The sequence below is a fragment of the Alexandromys fortis genome, unplaced genomic scaffold (genome assembly GCF_014885135.2).
Source record: "Alexandromys fortis isolate MF-2015 unplaced genomic scaffold, M_Fortis_MF-2015_v1.1 scaffold_197, whole genome shotgun sequence".
Taxonomy (NCBI): domain Eukaryota; kingdom Metazoa; phylum Chordata; class Mammalia; order Rodentia; family Cricetidae; genus Alexandromys; species Alexandromys fortis.
Window position 1 is genome coordinate 652,986 of NW_026068072.1, and position 17,836 is coordinate 670,821.

Here is a 17,836-nt window from a genome sequence, read left to right on the forward strand (position 1 = left end):
GCTGCAGTGTACAGCAAAGAGCGAGGGCGCTGTCTGGAGTCATTGTTTAGTGGGGTGTCAACACCCTCCAGGAGCTAACGCGCCTGTGGGAACCTGGCCCAGTCCCTAGCAGCATGGAAGCGTCATTTACAGCAGAATTCAAGTTGTGCCTCGCAGTTAAATTTCCATTACTCCCGTGTCTTAGCAGCTTGACAGAGGTACAAAGTCTGCCACCCACTTCTTGGTGTGCCTGAATTGGGATCTCCTGGGGACAGGTGGATGACTCAAGGTTGACTCCCAACAAACATTTGGGTGCATTACCACCTGGCACCCAGGAAGCTGAGGGCTGGCTTTGCATAGCACAGCTTCTACTGCTACAGTACATTCCAGGAGCTGCTGGATGAAGTCTGTGCTTGCTCAGCTCAGTTGGAACAGAAATAGTGACTTTAGAGGGCAAAGGTCATTCTCTGTCAGGTCTTCTTCCCTGTTGACACCTGAGGAGAAGGAAACCTGGCTTTAGAGTCTCAGCCCTGAAGGAGGAAGCTACCATTGGAAACCCTCTACCTCCTCAGGGACAGCCAGCTTAGAAAGCAATGCACAGAGACCTGTCAGTGCACCATCTTCACCCTTGTGTAGGCACGGAGGAAGATGGGCTGTGACCACAGAGTCCTGGCAACATCTCACGTCACTAAAAGACTGCCCACTTTGCATTCAAAGTGACCCTTTCACTTGTCCCTGGCCGGGGACGGCGGCCACTCTGCTGTGGAAGGCACTTGTAAACAACCAGTTTTACAGGTAAGCCTAAATGTATGTAGAAAATGCATTTCATAAAAAATTATATTTAAAAAAAAACTTTTAAAAAAAGGCGGAAAAAAATTTTTTTTCAATAAAAAATTATATTAAAAAAAAAACTTTAAAAAAAAAAAAAGAAAATGCATTTCAGAGATCCCACCCACAGCTGCTTTCAGCATGTTGCTTCCTTGCACCACACCACCAAAAACGGTCCTCGGGTTGCTGCGACCCAGAGAGGACTCTGGGGACCTTGTCACCAGTGAGTGAGAACTCAGCCTCCAGTTTTCTTGAGGCAGTGGTTTCATATCTCTGAGCCTTAGACCTAGGATCTTCTGCATCTCAGGGTGGTACCTGAGCACACAGGAGAGCTTTTGTGAGCCAGTGAACAGCTGGGCTTTAATACTTGTGAATGATAATTGGGTCATGTGACCCTCTGGTCCACTGACACCTGGCCTCCCTGTCTCTCTCACTACTAAGTCACTATTTCAAGAGGCATTCTGTTCCTTTCTTCCAGAGTAAATCAGTTGGGACTGGAGGGGGAAATGAACCAATTTGGTTACATGCTTTTACGTATCATCTAGTGCGTCCTCCCACGCAGCCACCTCTTCCCACCCAGCCACTCACCACTGTTAGCTGTCCGCTTTTATCCTTATAGACTTGGTCTTCCACTCCAGTCTCAAAAAGTATTGTGCCTTCTTTCCCAGGACTGATGTAAAACTGCAGGCTTAAAACACAGCGAGGGGCGAGTTACTGACATGCCTTTGAGTCTACGAAAGAAACTCCTTTGGGAAGCTCCCCTCGCTGGCGTTTGTATCCCTGCTTTATTATACTGCTTGTTACGTATGTGGCCAGTCAGAAGGACGTTCTCAAAAATGTCCCGGTGCCCCTGCAGTCACTCTCCAGCCAGCCCCACACTTGGGCTCTTTAAAGGGCTATCCGGAACTTAAATGTGCCTACGTGCTTTACTCTGCCGACCACAGCTGCTCGAGGATTCCTCCGCGGTCCGTCAGGACAGAGTGCATGCTCACACTCTACCTACAAATTCACCCCTTAAGTTGTGAAAGCTGGGGGCAGAGCGAGGCCTCTACCGGGAGCATCCGGCTGGAAGGGGCTGCGAGCACAGCTGCAGTTGCTGTGGACACTTGGGCTGCGCACAGGAGTCGGCTGTGGCCTTCAGTCCACAGTCTCACTGAAGTCTCATGCCTTGGGCCTCAGGCATGCTGGGTAGCCCTACCTCAGCCGGCCTTGCTGGGGGACTGAAGAGCTAAGGGGCTACTTCACTGCTACCGAGAAAACCGACCCCTCCCCCCCCAAAAAAAAGGCCAGCCCTTCTGATGGCCAGTCAGTCCACAGGCACCCCACCACAGCAGAGGTGGGCCTGCACCCTCTGGGCACACTGGGTCAGTGATACTCCTTTGTGTACCCTGAGCCCAAGATCAGATGGAGAAAAGGACTGCTTTTTGCTACAGAGGCAAGGGGAGTCTCCCCCAGTCCCCATTGGAGGATCCCCCCTTCCATCTTTTTGCAGGAGGAAGCAGATGGGACTCATGTGGGCAGCCCTGTAACTGTGACTAAGCCCCTACCTTCCTTGAACAACGCGGACGACATGTTCCTTCTTAATCAGCATGGCCAGTTTAGTGGCCACCTCAAATATGTGGTCACACTGCAGGATGGCGTCCCCCTGTGGAGACGGTGACAGAGCGGGTTCAGGATGGGTGGTTTGAATGTGGAGGCTCTGCAGAGTTCAACTTAGTTTCAGCCACAGCAGCTTCCACAGCAGCGGAGGCGGAGGGCACAGGTACCTTTTGCTGTTTGTCCCCTGGTGAAACATGAATGACTAGGATTCCATCGCTCAGGCTGCTAGTGGAGACACCTGAGGGTAGATCCAGAATTCAGAATTAATGAAGAAGACGGGGCCTGAGGAGATGGCCAAGCTTGAGGACCTGAGTTCGGATACCCAGCACCCACATAAAAATAAGACATTCAGGCGTATCCGTACCCCTCCCGTGTGGGGGAGAAATAGTTGCATCCACTGAGCCCCAAAGCTCAGTGAGTAGCCCCATCCCGAAACATGAGAGGCATCAGACACCCACTTGAGACTGCTCGCCTACCTCTCAGGGCTGAGTACTCGATCTTCTGCTTGATTTTGGAATGTTCCACCACATACGCCGCCCTCGTAGTGAGGAGGAGTTGCCTCTGCCGTGCCTTGAAGCCTTTCCTGTCATACTTGATGGCCGGGACGCCATACTATAAGGTGGTTGGTGTCAGCTGGAGGAGGGCTGCCTCAGACTGACTCAGCTTTTGTATTAACACTTTTGCTTTGCTGTCCTGGTTCTGGAAGGTTTTGATTCTGAGTTCTCCCTTACTACGCAGCCCTCTGAGGAAACTGAGACTGTGGATCCAGCCTCCTGGGTCTGCTCTGATAGGCCAGCAGAGAGGAGAGCACTCATGACTCCTGGGTTTTCACAGTCAGGGGGGAGTCTCCATTCTCTCATACTTTTCTCCAGAACCAAACCAGGGCCTCCCTCATCACCCCTCAGGCACCCCCCCAAAGTCACACGTGACTGGCAGCTGTGTAGAGAGGAATGTCAGTACTGGGATCATCAATCTACTGCTCCTCACCAGTATGGTGTCTCTCATGAAACAGGTCCTGTCTACATCTCTTGTTTCATAGAAAAGCAAACCAAGATGGTGTGGGGGATGACTGGAGGCAGGAATGGTAGTAGGCTTCCGTTGGCAAATGCCACCTAGTGCCCAGAGTGGCCGTGGGAAGCCCCAGCGAACCCAACTGCACCCCTGTGTTTTAGCATTTCTAGACACTCGGAGGGAAAACATGCCCTGGCCTCAGACATGGTAAGTAGGTCTTGGCGGAGGCCGCACACAAGGGTATACCTGGATCTTTTCACTGCCAAGCAGCTGGAGCACTTTGGGATTTATGTCGCCTTCATCTGGGGGAAGGAACCAGAATAGCAGGGTCACCACCCTGTAGGGAAGACCTGCCGCCTGCCGAGTCTGTGTGCCGAGCCCTCCCATGACTGATCCAAACGCTCACCCAGCCGGCTGCGGGCGAAGGGCTGGTTTAAGCTGTCTGTGTAGCCGTCCTTCTTCCCCCTGAAGATTTCGCTTGTGACCACCTTTTGCTGCATCTGGAAACAGACAGTTCAGAGCATAGATGAGGCGGCCCTGGGCTGCCTCCCGGCAGGAGCCTTGTCACAAATGCCCTACAGCTCACCCTGGTGGAGACTGGGCTGGTACTTTTGTGGGTACCCTTACACTGGTTTGTAAGTGGAGGTTTCAGAGCTTCAGAGTGTGGTGGTTTGAAAAAAAAATGCCCCCCCCCCCAGAGGGTGTGAAACTATTGGGAGATGTGATCCTGCTGGAGGAAGTGTGTCACTGCAGAGAAGTGTTTAGAGGTCTCATATTCTCAAGCCAAGCGCAGTGAGGCAGACCACTTCCTGTTGCCTGCCTATCAAGATGTAGGACTCTCGGTTCCAGAGCATCTGCCTGCACACCGTGGTGATAATGGACTAAACCTCTGAAAATGCTAGCCATCCCCAATTAAATGTTCTTTCATGAGAGTTGCCATGGTCAAGGTGTCTCTTCGCAGAAACCCGAAGACAGAGCATCTCTCTCTCCTAAAGCGTCTCTGCAACTCCAGCCCAGAGGTAGCTTGTGACCCGCTGCTTGTATTTGTAATTAAAGCTTTATTGGGACATAGCTTCGGCGTTTGTATATACATGTCTGTGACTGCTTCCTGCTATAGCAAGAAAGCAAAGGAGCAACAGGGCATTTGGGCCAGAAAACCTCAAAGATTGACTCCACAGCCCTTCACAGAAAAGACTACAGGGGTAAGAGTCCCCTGGCACAGGCAATTCTGCCTCGTGCAGTGCAGGGGCCTCCTTGATTCTGTTACCATGGTAACAACACGGGGATGCTAATTGTAGCTGCTGCTATTTCTCACCTCCTCTATAAGTCCACGGGAATATTGTGACCCTTGGCTCATAGGTAGACGGTAAACGTCGGCTTTAGTACTAAGACTCTGATGTGCAAGATGTCCCCACTACCATGCAGATGCCACATCTTCTGCCCTACCATGGCTTTCCTCTCGGCTGAGACTCCCCGGCAGTACTTCCGAACAAGGTTCCTCACGCACATCTTCCTGAGCAGGTTCGAAGCCTGTGTGGAGAACACGCCTCTTTCCCACCTGCCTCACTCCTTCCGTGGGCTGTGGTGACCCACGTAGCAGCTTAAGGGCATGGTGACGTGATCGAAGCGAGACATCAGTATCTTACACTCGGTCAGCACCCCTGAACTAGTTCTTGCTAACTTGATCAGAGCTTCTAAAGGGGAGGCTGTGGAAAATTAGACGAAGAATCTCACAGGGTGGGACTGCGGTGGAGTCCAGGGATCCTAAGAGGAGCTGCCACTCTCCTTTGGAACCGCAGTTCTCAACCTATGGGTCGTGACCCCTTTGGGGGGTTGAATGACCTTTTCACAGAGGTTACATATCAGAGATCCTGCATATCAGATGTTTACATTATGATTCATAACAAGCAAAATTACAGATTCGAAGTAGCAATGAACATAATTTTGTGGTTGGGAGTCATGACATGAACTGTATTCAAGGAGTACAGCATTAGGAAGATTGAGAACCACTGTTCTAGGATATTCTTTGTGGAACCCGTGACAGTCATTTAGCTTCAAGACTGCTACAGCATGGTTAGAAACCATTCAGAGTGCTCTGCCACATGTCTGTAATTTCAGGGCATGGGAGGCTGAGGTAGGAAGGTTACAGGTTCAAAGCCAGCCTGGGCTATATAGCCCCTGTGTATTTAAAAGGCTCTGTCTAAACGTGTCTGTTGGTTTTATGACCCCACTGATGAATTCTGAGGCATTCCATTTCTTCTGAGAGCTTTGAAAAGCAGCCCTGTTGAACCAAAGGGAAATGGGACACCCAGAAGGTAAGCTCTTAGCATCCCGCCATCTGCAACAGTAGCAGCCCACTATAGATTTACATTTTCCAGGATGCCTGGAGGCCTCAGCCAGCTCTGGTCCAGCACAGTCTTTGGCACATGGTAGCGAAGATTCAAGATGTAATTCTTCCTCACGAGCACTACGAACTCCTCGTTGTCAGGACAGAGGGGTTTGTCACGACTGATGAAACCCTTGATGAACCTCAAGAGGAAAGTGACAATGGTGGTTTACACAGCCACAGGGCCAGGAGCCCCGCCCGCCACACCTGCCCCAGCTGCCTGTTGTGTCCACCTGCACTGCTCTGCTCTAACTAGCTTGAGGTAGTTGCCAGTTTAAAAATGAGTGGCATGGGGCTGGAGAGATGGCTCAGAGGTTAAGAGCAGTGACTGCTCTTCCAGAGGTCATGAGTTCAAGTCCCAGCAACCACATAGTGGCTCACAACCATCCATGAGATCTGGTGCCCTCTTCTGACCTGCAGGTGTACATGCAGACAGAACACTGTATGCATTATAAATAAAACCTTTAACAAAAAAAGAAAAAAAAAATGAGCGGCATGACATAAAAGTCAGATGTCAGTTTCTCTAAAGAGGAAGGCTGGCCACGCTGGCCGGTGCACGTGCACTGGGCACAAGGATGACAGATGGCCTCCTGATTGGCTGCGGTCCCCACAGCACCGTGTCCATCCCCATTTGTGAGACTTGCTCCCTTTGCCTGCCTCACTGTGAAAGCCATCTGACTAAGGGATATCACAACACTCAGCTGAGCTGTGACAGTCAGGATTTGGAGCGCAGACAGCTGGATTCCCAGCCTGCTCTAAGGGCTGATCTTTCTGTACAAACCAAAACTGCAGCTGGAGAGATGGCTAAGATGCTACTCAGTCACGAAAGCTGAAGTTCAATCCCAGCACCCACAGCAGGCAGCTCACAAATATCTCTGCTCTTCCAGAGAGCCAGTGCCCTCTCCTGCCCACAGTCACACCCATCTGCATATACACACCCAGCAGGCAGCTCACAAACACCACTGCTCCAGCTCCAGAGAGCCAGGGCCCTCTCCTGCCTCACACTCACACCTCTGCCCTTCAAACAGTCACAGAGAGCCAGGTGGCCTATGACACACCCCTTAATTCCAGCACTGAGTCAAAGGCAGGATGATCTCTGAGTTTGAACCCAGCCTGGTCTACAGAGTTCCAGGACAACCAGAAACAGAGAAACCCTGTCTCCAAAAACATCAAAGAGCCACAGAAAGCCCAGCAATCCCATGACACGGCAGTGCGCTGGCCCCTGGGCGCCGACCTTACCTCCGGATGATCTGCACAGCCCACCTTCTCCTCTTGATCTCCCTCCGAGCCAGGGCTCCGCGCCAGTAGGCTTCTAATTTTGTGGCTGAAAAGAAGCCGCTGCCGCATTAGAAGGTAGGACGGTCATGCAGAAATACCGCTGGCTTTTCCAGAAGGGCCCAGTCATGTGACTGCCCACCTGTGGGCCCTGCTGATCCCAGAGATTCTGACATCTCATACCTGCTGCTCAAAGCAGGGTAGCAGCAGGGGCTGAGAGAATCTTTGTGGAAGCTGAAGGTTCCAGGAGGGACCACCCTTGAGATCACAGCCTCATCTTAACCCTGTACTTAGTTTCTAGCACCCAGTGCCAACTTCCAGTTGCCACATTCAAAGATGGAGATTCACAGAGACGTGAAAAATTTGGGCCTGGCCTGCCTCCATGTTTAATCAATCAATCTCAATATCTCTCTCTCTCTCTCTCTCTCTCTCTCTCTCTCTCTCTCTCTCTCTCTCTCTCTCTCTCTCTGCCATCTCTTCCCCATGTCAGCAGTGTTTCTGTTGGAGATAAACACATTGCAGTACTCAGAGCCCATGGGGCTGGTGGACCACGGTCTGATGACCAGCTGCCCATTTATATAAAGTTTTATTGCAATACAGTTAAATCTGCTCATTTACATACTGCCTAAAGCAATTCTGAGGCGGCGGCAGCACAGTTGAGTAACTGTGGAGACTGTATGACCCACAGATGGAGAACATTCCTGTCTTGCTGATCTCTGTCATAAAGGAATAGTATACAGCTTTGAAAAGAAGTAACCATGCATCTCCTGGTTGAATTTCAGAAACAATTCAGAGAATAAAAATCCAACCATAAAATACCAACACCTGTCAAGCTGTGCTATTTTGGGACGTCCATAGATGATAAAAATATAAAAAAGAAAAATGGAGGAGTAAGAACCATAAAATTCAACAGAAAGTCTAAGAAACAGGGATGGGAATATCCCTTGAAAATGTCATTCCAAAGGAGTTTTAGTGATATGCAAAACTTTAAAGGAAATTACTCTTAGGGGCTGGGGAGATGATGCCGTAGTGAAGTGCTTCACCCTGCAAGCTGGAAGACCCGAGTTCAAATCCCCAGTACTCATACAAAAAGCTGGGCATAGCAGCACATGTCTGCTCCCAGTGCTAAGGGATGGTGGAGGCAGAAGATCCCTGAACTCATTAGACTTTCCGGTCAAATTAGTCAGTGAGACCGTGTCTCAAAAAAATGTGGTGAAAAGAGACGGGAGATGCTGAGCCGTGACCTCTAGCTTCAACAGGCGCACATGAACACAAGTGCCTGACACAGGATCCACATGTAAAGTCTGTGCATGGAACAAGTGTAGGCCACCATGCCATGATTACGGAATAGACAAGGGTGCAAGGATGGGGTAGACGGGGAAGGGCTCATCACACCCTTTCCTGCCCGACCTCACCTGCTTGTCTCTTCCTCACGTAGTCTCTCCTCCGCAGGCAGCCTTTGTATGTAGCTTGGATTCTTGAAACTTAAAACAAAAGTTTTGATGAATTGGCTTCTGTGTCTTTATGATTCCCAGAAGCAGGAAGGACCGACCCCCACCCCACCCCAGAGTAGGGCTCCAGAGCCTGCAGTGTAGCCGTTCTTAGGGTGCTAAGTATTAGGCAGGAGCAGCTGGCTCCATTAGGCCTGGCTCCCAGGCATGCTATGGTTCTCAACTTCCACGGGTAGAGGAAGAGGCGTAGGTAACAGTGCCCAGTTCAGACATCATCCTCACAACCCACCCACAAGGTGGGAAGGACATGGGTGCATCTCCAAAGGAAGCTCGCAGGCTCGGTCAGAGATGACTAGCGGCCTTAGGAGGACACCAGCTGAGCAGTGTGAGCACCAGGACACCCGTCAGCTCTGACCCCCATCACCCCCGCCACACAGTGCAAGGTCCTACCAGAGGCCAAGCTCACAGAGGGCCTCAGACACCAGCCACTGCACAGCCTCTAGGAAGAGGTGCTGACGCAAACCCCTGAAGCCTGGCTAAGCCGGTGCCCGCATCTCACTGGTGGGTGGCCATGGGTACCTGCTGCTGGAGGAGTGGCTCAGTGGTAGACAGCTGGCCTAGCATGTGCAACCATCAAACCTTGAAACCAGACTGGCCCAAGTTCAAGCCTGGCTCTGCCGCAGACCAGCTGTGTGATATGCGGCAGCTTCCTGGCGTCTCTGTGCCTCAGTTCTCCTGAATGTGAAGTGGGGGCAGTAGGCCTACTCACAGGCCTGGTCTGGAATGTGACTTGGTCAAGGACTTGATGCACACGGCACAGAGCAAGGACCTCGGCTGCTCAGTGTGCAGAAACAGGAAGTGCCTGGTCCCCCATCCAACTCCTGTCACTTGCCATTCAGGAAAACACCCTGGCTGTGGGCTTTGAGGGCAAACTTGTTGCCATCACCACAAATGTGAAGGCTGGACCGAGGGGGCGGGGCTCCCATAACTACACTTCGGTGTGCGCAAGGGTCCTAGAACGCCACACCCTGGACATAGAGCATGTCTCCTCCTGCCCTCGGAGCCCATCAGTCCAGAGGGGTCCATCATAACCCTATAGCCCCACACCTTATCTCTGGTTCTTCAGTGAGGTCTTTGATCATAGAGACACCCATGGTTGAGGTTTTTCTTCCCTCACTCCCTGGTTACATTTCTCTTGAAAGTGGGATAAAAAGATCATACCTAATTGATGTTTACTAAATTCAAAGGCATCTTCGGTAGCAAACAGAGTTCTGGGAAAGCGGATGAATATTTTGGTTCTAGCAAAAGCAAAAAGAAACCTGTAATTATTGGCCAGTCAGTCGCCACCCACGATGGGTGGGCAGTGTCCCACCCCCAAGGCACGTCCAATCAGAACTTTAGAATGTGACCTTTGTGGGGCGTTGGCTCTCTTTGCAGATGTGATTACAGTAGGTTAGAGCAGGTCCTGAAGGAGTGTCCTTTATCAGAGCTAGAAAGGACGTGTAACCAAACAGGCAAGAGCAGTCCTGTCAGTGCGGGAAGGCCAGGAGCCTGCCGGAGCTCCCAGAGATGGTGAAGACCTTCCAGAGGGAGCCTGGCCTGCCCACGCCTTCCTCTTGGACCCTGCACTGTGAGAATGCATTTCTGCTCTGGTGACTTTTCATGTAGCCCTAGAGAGTGGATCTACCATGCTACCTGAAGTTGCTCACAGTTGTGCCTCTGGGGTTTCAGGAGGGATGCTAAGGGGCACCAACTACATAGTGCCTTGTGCTGGAGACTTTCCCAGAGCAGCTACTGAGTGGGGTGGCAGCATGCCATGCCCTGTGATGCCAGTTCCAGGGTTATAGAATGTGCATGGATTTGTGTGGCCGTCTGAGGGATGTGGATGGATTAAGCTGGGCCAGAGCTGGCAGACTGATCATTGGTAGAGCCAGGGGCAGGCATCCCTGAAGCAGGCAGGCATTCCTGAAACGGTCAGGCCCTGTTGTGTAAGAACTGGTCCTCTTGAGGCTTGAACACAGTTCTTTACAGCCACACTAGCCCTGACCAGAATGAGTAACAGTACAGACCCAAGTCATCCTGGCTAATCTGAGTGAGTGCCCAAAAGTGGTCAACACATGGGAAAGATCTCTGCTCCAGATACTGGATCCCTACAGTGGTACCCGAGGTTCTAGAATACCATTCTGGCTTGCTAAGAATGAAGCAAGATGAAGTTAGTTCTCTGTGAGCAGTAAGAGAAGCCTGTCCAGGACAGGCACCGCACTATCCTGCCCCCTCTTCATTTTGTAGGCAGAGGCTCCACCCAGCAGTGGCGCCAAGCCTGCGACACCTAACTTCTTTGCATCCACTGATTCTCACTATGACCACTCAGCTGCATTTAAACCTAGTAGCAGAACTGGCTTTCAAACAGAGTTTCCCCCCCAAAAAAAACACAAGGCAATTCCAGGCATGTCCAGCTCTTGGGCTCTGTGCAGCCACGAACACCAGTGAATAAGAATTTTAAAGTTTTTTTTTTCCATTTCAATTGAGCAATTTGCAGTGAGAACTTTGTTGACGGCAGCACTGTACCTCCACATTAGAGGCTGCACACGCCTGCTCTATGCGGATCAGCACAGGGGAGAGACAGTTTGGGGGTTTCCAGGCCACTTACTTTCCTAACTTGTAGTCCTGAGGTTGGTAGCCGATATACTTGATCAGCCTCTCGACACCCTCTCCTGGGGGGCCGTGCCAGTGTGGCCAGGTATCTGGGCACAAAGACTTGTATCTGCCAGGAATGGAGAAGGACATATAGAAGCCATCGGGACACCCTACAGTGCCCTCTGCGCTAGCCCAGAGGTCTCCTGGACCGTCTCGTAGTGGATCGGCCTCACCTTTGCAGGAAGTGCTCATACTTGCGCCTGTAGGCGAAGCCTGCCCGGCGCACACGCAGGTGCTCCATCAGCCCCAGGTACTTGATCTGGTGACTGATGAGGAAGTCGTCAAACTTGCCTTTGGGGAAATAGAAGAGAGAGTGACTGGAAAGGCTCCCTCAGCTCCACCTAAGCCAAGCTTCCAGGCTGCTGCTCCGGGCTGGGTCCAGCCACAGAGACCGGCTATTAGGCCTCAGCTGTGTTTCTTAGGTGGAAGGGTTCTAGTTTCTACTGACAATCCCGAATTCCTAAGGAATCTCGGAATCTCACGGGCCGCAATGGGCCGAAGGGCTTCTTCCTGTTGTCACCTCTCTAGGGAGAACACACTTCAGGCCCTGCCACCTGCCAGGGCTCTGCTCAGAGAGCTTAGAACGAGAACATGCCCCAGAGTCGCAGGCTGTTCTGGAAGATTGTTCACTGCTGCAGAGAATTCTCCTGTCATCTGTCACTCTGATTCCTGTCACCTTGGATACCTGTCACCAGGCTCTGTCCGGACCATCAAAGAAGCCCTTCTCAATATGTCTAACATCTGTTGTTCTTATTTCTTTTCTTTTTTTCCCCTTGCTTGCCTCTGCCTCCTGGGGTGCTGGGATTAAAGGTGTACTACGATGCTCAGCCCTTTTCTAAAGTTTATTTTACATTTAAAATGTGTGTGTGCACGTGTGTGCCTGTGTATGCATGCACATGTGTGTACGTGTGTGTGCATGTGTGTGCCTTTGTGCACACGCATGTGTGTGCATTCACACATGTGTGTGTACATATGTGTGTGCATGCATGTGTGCGTGTGTGTGTGCGTTTGTGTGTGTGTGTGCAGATGTTCTCAGACTCTAGAAGAGGACATTGGATTCCACAGAGCCAAAACTACAGGCAGTTGTGAGGCACCTTTTATCAATGCTGGGAATTAAACTCGGTTCCTCTGTAAGAACAGTACCTGCTTTTCATTTTGGCGCCATCTCTCCAGCCCCTTCTTTTATGTTTCAGTCTCTCTCTCTCTCTCTCTCTCTCTCTCTCTCTCTCTCTCTCTCTCTCTCTCTCTCTCTCTCTCTCTCTCTCTCTCTCTCTCTCTCTCTCTCTGTGCTCACACACGCATGTGTGGTGGTAAGAGGGCAGCCTCAGTGTTAGTCTGCCCTTCCTGTCTTGTTGCAGATAGGATCCATCCTGCTGTTTGCAATGTGCACTGGGACAACAGGTTAGCCCATGAGCTTCCAGAGACTCAGTCTGAGCCTCCCGTCCCTCCATAGGAGCACTGCCTTTACAGACACGGCTTTATGTGGGTGCTGGGGATTTGAACTCAGATCCTCACACTTGTAAGGCAAGCGCTTCACCCACTGAGCCACAACCCAGCCTTCTTCTATTGTTAGAGTTCATGTTCAAGGGCACGGCTGTGGTGGCTTTGAGGTTAAACCCGGCACCCTGCTGTGCTCCCCCCCACCCCCAGTTCCAAGGTCTCCGGGTGGGTGACTCACTGGGCTCCTTTCTCTCGTTAGGCTTGATGCAGCGGATGTAGGAAGGCTCCTTGGAGGTGAGAAGTTCCAGGAGGTTACTCAGGCTGTTCTTAAACTGAGTCCCAACCTGTGTGGTGAAAACACACTGAGCGCACACCCAGCTAAGGCTCCAGCCCCCGAGGCCTGACCTCTGCCTATTAGCGTTCTGCCCACTGACTGGAGGCTGCAGATACCCTGTTCTAGGATGATGAGTTCCCATTGCTTTGGGGCTTGCCAGGCAAGAGCGGCCGGCTTCTAAGGCACATCGAGATTTTCCTATCTTGAGCAATGGCTGGGCCTGTTGACAGGGAGGGGGCTGTGCCTGGGGTGCTAGGTTCCTTGCTCAGGCAGACATCCACCCAGGCTCTTAGCTTCACCCGGGGGAAGCAGTCGCGATATTACAGCTGGGATCTGAGATGTCCCTCGAAGGCCCATGTACTGGAATCATAAATTTCCGTGCAGCAGCTTTTACAGTGACCAGAGGTCCCTGACCTCACTGACAAAGGAATCACTGATCGATTCAGAGCCCATGGTCTTTGCGTATAGTGGTGGTGGTGGTCTTTAGGAGGGCGTGGGTTCTTTAAAAGGCATGGCCTAGTCAGGAAGTAAGTTACTAAAGCTGTGCTTTGAAGAATACATTTCCCACAATCCCTTGTGCAGGCTCCACACCTTCTCTGCCAGGTCATGCCATGCCACCCACAACAAGAGGCCTTGGGGTGCAATCTAAAGTCAGGAATCAAATCAGCTTTTAAGTTGTCTTCCTTTAGGGCTTTGTCACACACGCAGAGTACCTCAGGGAGCCAGGTCGCCACTGGGTCCAGCCCCCTCTGTCTCCCCTGAGTTTCCTAATTCTCTCCCTCCCAGACTCTAAGCCCCCCCCCAGGACAGGGAACCCCCAGCCCAGGACAGTTGCCTGCACAGGAGGTGTCAGTGATGGTCTGCAACAGAATGAATTGATACAAAGCGTACACATATATTTTGTGCTTATCTGTTAGAGAAAAGGGGAGAGAGGTGGCTTCAGAGGGGCAGGCATCGAATAGTCACTGTCCCCTGGGACTTTTGCCCCCTTGCTAAACCACACCAGCTTCTCAGTGCTCGCTCGCTCACCGTTGGTGGCCGCCTCCGGTTTTCCAGCTCTGCCACCAGGAAACACTCCCTCAGAATGGTGTTCTGGGACCCACACAGCACCTGTGTGAAGAGGACCAGCATTGAGCTCGCTGCTCTAGGAATCACCGGAGGCCAGGAAACAGCAGAGCCACCCTCTCCGTGGGCACTTAAAGACATTCCCCCCTACAGTAAAGTGGGAAGCCACACAAATGGCTTCCCTGCTCAACACTGCCAAAGAGCACACTGGGAGGAGGTGTCTAAACGCAGCAGCCCCAGCCTTGTGTGCTTGTGGGGGCATCCGGTTTTCTCTAACATGATGACATGAGACTTTCTCCAGCCCTGCTTAGTGCCGGGGAATAAACCAACCTATGCACAATCAATCCTAAGAGTGAGGAGTAAGTGGTCGTGCAAGGTGCAGTGCACTTCTGTGCAGGGAAGGACGGGGACACACAGCCTGGCCTCCAGTTCTGGAGGAGAACTCAGAAGCCGGCAGATGTTGGCTTGCAGGAGACAGACATGGTGGCATGAAGCCAAACACTCTAGGCTTTGCATTATCTGGCCTTGCTTCATCAATTTTCAAAAATAATCTGTTATAAGAAAAATGCAGGCCCTTTTATTCTTGTTACAATCATACTGGGCACCTTGCACACACTAAGTCCAAGCCCAGCCTCTCATTGTCTGTCATTTTCCTCCTCTTCTCATCTTGGACTTCTTTTTTTTCTTTTAAACAGTTTCACTAGATAGCCCAGGCTGGCCCTAAACTCAAGATCTTCCCATCCCCCCCGTCGAGTGCTGGTGTGTGCCACCATGTCTGGAAAGAGGTCCTTAATTTAATAAAATTAAGACCATACAAAATGTGCTTCTATTTATCTAATAGAGTTTGTTCAGCCTTAAAGCAGGAAATCCTGTTGGTTTTCTTAGACAGGGTCTGGTGTCATCCTGGCTGGCTGAGAACTCCCTGTGTGGCTGAGGATGACTTCAAACTCCTGGTCCTAAGTGCTAGAGAGGATGACAGACTGCCATAGTTTCAGTTTAGGGCACAATGCATGGACAAGAAAGTTCCAGAACTTCCAGAGCCACCATTGACTTCTGTCATAGGCCATGACCTCACCGTTAAAAACATGTGGGATGAAGATTCAAACTTACCTCCTTCAGGTGTCTGTAAAGCAGGTCGTTGTTTTTCTCCAAAAATCCTGGTTTAAAAAAAAAAAATGTCCCAATCGATGAGATTCCACTCTAACTGCTAAGACACATCCTGATGACGTCTGAGGTCGCATGGGGTTTCTGCCTTCACCATACTGAGATGGGGCTAGATCCCAGCAGTAAGCTGTGGAATGTGCTATGCTAAGCATGGAGCAATACCCAGGCCTCAACCGACGCTAGGAGTACGCCCCCTAGCTGCAACGATTTACATCAGACAGAGCCAGACAGCATGAGGATGCCTGCCCCTACATATTCCCAGACAGATCCAGATATCCTGAGGACACCCCACATCCCAGACAGAGCCAGGCATCACGGGGGACACCCCCCATATCCCCAGACAGAGCCATACATCATGAGGATGCCTGCCCCCTACATACTCCCAAACAGATCCAGATATCCTGGGGGACACCTCCATCACCATGCCAGAAAGAGCCAGGCAGGCATCATGGGGGACACCCCCTATACCCCCAGACAGAGTCAGAAATCATGGGGGACATGCCTCCAGACAGAGCCAGACATTATGGGAGATACTCTTCCTTTATACCCCAAGACAAAGCCAGGTATCCTAGGGAGATACCCCCCCCATATAATTCTAGAGTACCAGATACTATAGGGGCTGATTTCACAGGCCTCAGGTCCTCAGAGGGAATTTATAGCAGACACATGCCTTGAGTCTTAAGTGATCCAGTAGCAATGACTAATAACCCACAGAGACAGCGGAGGGCATTGAGCCCTAGGTGGCCAGTAGACACCATGTGACTTAGGAAAAATCAACCCCACTGGGAAAGACAAACTCCAGTGGTGACCTTTTCCATGCCCTAATTTCTTTTTCTTTTGTCTTGGTTTGTTTGTTGAGTCAGGGTCCTGCTATGCAGCTCTGGCTATCCTGGAACTCGCTACATAGATCAGGCTGGTCTCGAACTTACAACTTACAGAGATCCGCCTGCCTCTGCCTCCGGAGTGCTGGGACCGAAGGGGTGAGTTGCAATGTCAGGCCTTTCTCCCTTGAGTCTCTTCATGCCCAGGCTGGCATCCAGCTCGCTATACAGCTGCTCTTCCTCCCTTTACCCAACAAGCACTGGGATTGTAGGCATCTGCCAGCATGCCTGGTGTGCGCAGCGCTACAGACTGAAGCCAGGGCTTTAACACATGCTAGGCCAGTACTCTACCACTGAGCCACATCTCCAGCCTGACAAAAACTGGCCTTACGTGGTACAGTTAGAGTCCTGAGTCATGACACATGCCTTTGCTTCCAGCACTCCCCAGGCAGAGACAGGCAAATCCCTGCAAGTCCCAGACTAGCTAGGATTATTTTGTTAGATTATATCTCAAAAACAAACAAAAAACCATTGTTGGCTTGTGGCTAACCCAGGAATTGAACAAGTAAAACCAGCAACAAAAGCTATGCATCAAAAAAGCCGCATCGAAAATGCCTAATGTGGTGATCATCAGGTCTCAAAACAGGTCTTTTTATTCCAGCAAAATACACAATTTACCACATTGTGGGACTCAGTGAGCAATAACTCGAGGTGATCCGAGTTTGGACCCCCAGTGCCCATGTAAAACCCAGGTGTGGTGGCTCAAGCCTGTAATCCTAGGACTGAATGGGCAGTGAGCTCCAGATTCGGTGAGAGCCTGTCTTAAAAAAAGAGGTGGAGGGTGACTGAGGACCCTGATGACCTCAGGCCTCCACGTGTGCACACGCCCACACATGAACATATACACGGAAAGATTTACCATGATAACTGTAAGTTACCATGGTAACTGTAAGTACGGCAGCTTCAAGGCCATCCACGTGTAACCATCACCACCTGGGACTTTGTAAACGTCCAGCCCACACCTGTACTGGAACTCGCGGCTCCCCAGCCCCGTTGTGTCTCTGTGGAGGGAGCTGATTCCTGCAGACCCCTCGTGTGAAAGGAATGACGCTGCAGGTGTCACTTCGCGACTGGCTTCTTCCCCTCTGCATCTTCTCCTTCCTGTCCAGGGCTGAGCCAGGCTCCACTGCATATCCAGCATGTAACGTTGCTCCTTGTCTATCCCTGTGGCTTCCTGACCATGATGAAGAATGCTGCCCCACAGATGGGTGGACAAATGCATCTGCACCCAGAAATGGTCAAAGCTAGCTTCTAGTAGAACCTGTAGCTCAGGTAGAACCAAGAAGCCCCGTGCAGTGATGTTTCCAGGAGACAGGTGAGAGCAAGCATCCTGGGGACGGGGTGCTGTCAACTTTCCAGAGAAAGACAGCTGAGCCTGTGCTTTCCTGAGCATGGATGCTGCTTATGAAAGGCAGAGGTTGGGCTTCCAGCCCCCTCCACCAGCTCCTGACTCTGCGACCCCAGGAGATGCATTAAAATGCTGTGAGCTCAGGGGGGACAAACCTGGGACCATGCCCGCCCTGTGGGTTAGCCCAGCGAGGATGAGTGGGGCCCAAGACTCCGGTGTTTATCACATGGAAGATGAAGCACACATGCAAATGAACACGCTCCAGCTTTTGTAGGCAGACATTAAGACATCCCCTCAAAGCACTGACAGGAAGTGTGGATCCGGAGATCGCCTCAGGAGAGGCTGGGACTTCCCTTCCTCCCTGCTCCCTCATGGCAG

General features: G+C 51.3%; 1 protein-coding gene across 4 annotated transcripts in view; it reads right to left on the reverse strand.

Moving 5' to 3' along the window:
• Window positions 1-91: 91 nt before the first annotated feature.
• Myo1h (myosin IH) overlaps window positions 92-17,836 on the reverse strand; it is a 64,855-nt gene continuing 47,110 nt past the window's right edge. For 3 of the 4 annotated variants that reach the window (XM_050121103.1, XM_050121102.1, XM_050121104.1), the window contains 17 exons: window positions 15,176-15,222; window positions 14,030-14,110; window positions 12,905-13,010; window positions 11,400-11,517; window positions 11,180-11,293; window positions 9,751-9,827; window positions 8,494-8,562; window positions 7,043-7,127; window positions 5,787-5,946; window positions 4,864-4,947; window positions 3,824-3,917; window positions 3,664-3,719; window positions 2,883-3,018; window positions 2,574-2,644; window positions 2,355-2,452; window positions 1,396-1,495; window positions 92-473 (listed from right to left, as the gene is read on the reverse strand). In XM_050121103.1, the coding sequence (XP_049977060.1) occupies window positions 450-473; window positions 1,396-1,495; window positions 2,355-2,452; window positions 2,574-2,644; window positions 2,883-3,018; window positions 3,664-3,719; window positions 3,824-3,917; window positions 4,864-4,947; window positions 5,787-5,946; window positions 7,043-7,127; window positions 8,494-8,562; window positions 9,751-9,827; window positions 11,180-11,293; window positions 11,400-11,517; window positions 12,905-13,010; window positions 14,030-14,110; window positions 15,176-15,222 (1,520 nt within the window). In that variant the 3' untranslated portion in view covers window positions 92-449. Of the gene's footprint in view, window positions 474-1,395; window positions 1,496-2,354; window positions 2,453-2,573; window positions 2,645-2,882; window positions 3,019-3,045; window positions 3,191-3,663; window positions 3,720-3,823; window positions 3,918-4,863; window positions 4,948-5,786; window positions 5,947-7,042; window positions 7,128-8,493; window positions 8,563-9,750; window positions 9,828-11,179; window positions 11,294-11,399; window positions 11,518-12,904; window positions 13,011-14,029; window positions 14,111-15,175; window positions 15,223-17,836 lie in introns of those variants that run through there. The other variant, XM_050121105.1, reaches the window with a different exon arrangement.